The sequence below is a fragment of the Nicotiana tabacum genome, chromosome 17 (genome assembly GCF_000715075.1).
Source record: "Nicotiana tabacum cultivar K326 chromosome 17, ASM71507v2, whole genome shotgun sequence".
Lineage (NCBI taxonomy): Eukaryota > Viridiplantae > Streptophyta > Magnoliopsida > Solanales > Solanaceae > Nicotiana > Nicotiana tabacum.
In genome coordinates, this window is record NC_134096.1 from 54,195,385 (window position 1) to 54,197,654 (window position 2,270).

General features: G+C 43.8%; 1 protein-coding gene across 1 annotated transcript; it reads right to left on the reverse strand.

Annotated features, from left to right (window-relative positions):
* Positions 1–1,301: 1,301 nt before the first annotated feature.
* Positions 1,302–2,057, reverse strand: LOC142171854 (uncharacterized). The gene has a single exon (XM_075235558.1). It carries the CDS (start codon positions 2,055–2,057, stop codon positions 1,302–1,304), a length of 756 nt encoding a protein of 251 aa, XP_075091659.1.
* Between the last annotated feature and the right edge of the window lie 213 nt (positions 2,058–2,270).

The following is a 2,270-nucleotide window of genomic DNA, read 5'->3' on the forward strand; positions in this document are numbered from 1 at the left end:
TTGAGTTGTGCACCGCTGAGTGTCCTGCTTGCATAGTAAATCGGGTGCTTCATCTTGTTTTTTCGCTACCCCAAAACTGCTCCTATAGCATAATCACTAGCGTCACACATGAGCTCAAATGGTTGCTCATAGTTGGGTGTAACAATGATGGATGCAGTTATCAGTCTCTTCTTCAGCTCCTCAAATGCCAACTTGCAATCATTAGAAAACACAAAGGGCTGATCATTTTCAAGAAGCTTACATAAAGGGTTAGCAATCTTGGAAAAATATTTTATGAATCGCCTGTAGAACCCGGCGTGCCCAAGGAAACTTCTCACTGCCTTGATCGAAGTGGGCGTTAGCAATTTCTCAATCACATCAACCTTAGCATGGTCGACCTCAATTCCCTTACTGGACACTCGATGCCCCCAAAATTATTCCTTCTTGTACCATAAAATGGCATTTTCCCCAATTCAGCACCAAATTTGTCTCCACACATCTTTTCAGCACTCTTCTTAAATTGTGAAGACAATCTTCGAATGAATCCACCACCATGGAGAAATCATCCATAAACACCTCCATAATATACTCCACCATGTCAGTAAAAATGGGTAACATGCACCACTGGAATGTAGCCGGTGCATTGAAAAGTCCAAAGGGCATTCTCCGAAAGGCAAAGATTCCAAATGGAAAAGTGAAGGATGTTTTCTCTCTGTCTTCCGGGGCTATTGATATCTGGTTATACCCCGAGTATCCATCCAAGAAACAGAAGTGCGACCGCCCAGCAAACCTGTCCAACATTTGGTCAATGAAAGGCAATAGGAAATGGTCCTTTCGAGTGGTTGTGTTCAGTTTCCGATAGTCCATGCAAATCCTCCACCCCGTGACTGTATGAGTCGAGATCAACTCGTTATTCTCATTTTGTACGACCGCCATTCCTCCCTTTTTCTGCACACATTGGACAGGACTTTCCCGGTTGCTGTCAGAGATGGGGAAGATGATACCCGCATCCAGCAACCTGACCACTTCCTTCTTTACTACTTACTTCATATTCGGGTTCAGCCTTCGTTGATGTTCCCTGGAAGGTTTGTGCCCCTCTTCCAGAAGAATCTTGTGTATGCAAAAGGCTGGGCTGATACCCTTTATGTCTTCCATGGCCCAACCAATGGCAGTCTTACATTTTTACAATACCTGCAATAATTTCTCTACCTACACAGCTAGCAAACCAGATGATATAATAACAGGCAAAGTAAAATTAGGCCCCAAGAAAGCGTACCTGAGGTGGGCTGGAAGCGGTTTCAAGTCCAGCTGTGGTGGCTCCTCTATTGATGGTTTTGCAGGTTGTGCTGCTCTCTCTCTTCTAAGTGTAGGGGCTCGAAATGAGGTTCCCTTTTCCAGAATCCTTGACCTTCGAGAGCCATGACCCACTCTGCCAACCATTCACTGTCCATCTCTTCCAAATTCATCAAGCAGGCTTCTAGTGGATTCTTGACATTAAAGGTCTCACCCTCTTCTTGCAATATCATATCCACAGCCTCCACTAGTGAGCAGTTTGCAAATTCACTGGGTCTCCTCATGGATTGTTGAACATTGAATATTATTTCTTCATTGTTCAACCTCATTTTCAACTCTCCAGTCTCACAATCAATTAATACTCTCCCAGTGGCTAAGAATGGCCTTCCTAGAATGATGGGTATCTCTTCATCCACCTGACAGTCAAGAATAACAAAGTCTGCAGAAAATACAAATTTCCCCACTTGCACAAGCATATCATCAAGAATTACTGTCGGTCTTTTGACTTTGCGATCAGCCAGTTGTAGCAACATTGAGGTTGGTCTAGCTCTGCCAATGCTCATTTTTGTATAGATTACCAAGGGCATCAAGTTTTTGCTGGCTCCCAAGTCACGCAATGCTTTAGAAAAAGCATAACTCCCAATAGTGCATGGGATAGTGAAGCTACCTGGATCAGACACCTTTTGGTCCATAGGTCTTGTCACTACCGCGCTGCAGGTCTGTGTTAGAGTTACAGTGGACAGGTCCTGGAAGTCGAATTTCTGCGACATCGGGTCCTTCATCATTTTTGCATACCCTAGCATTTCCCTCAAAGCATCCATCAGTGGAATATTCAATTGAATCTGTCAAAGCATTTCGATGAATTTCCTGTATTGATCATCTTTCTTTTGTTTTGCCAATCTATGAGAGAATGGTGTAGGAGTCAACCTCTGTCCACTACTTGATGTCTTTTCTTTGTTGGAAACTTCTGGCACAATAGGTGCCACCTGTTCAGAGAC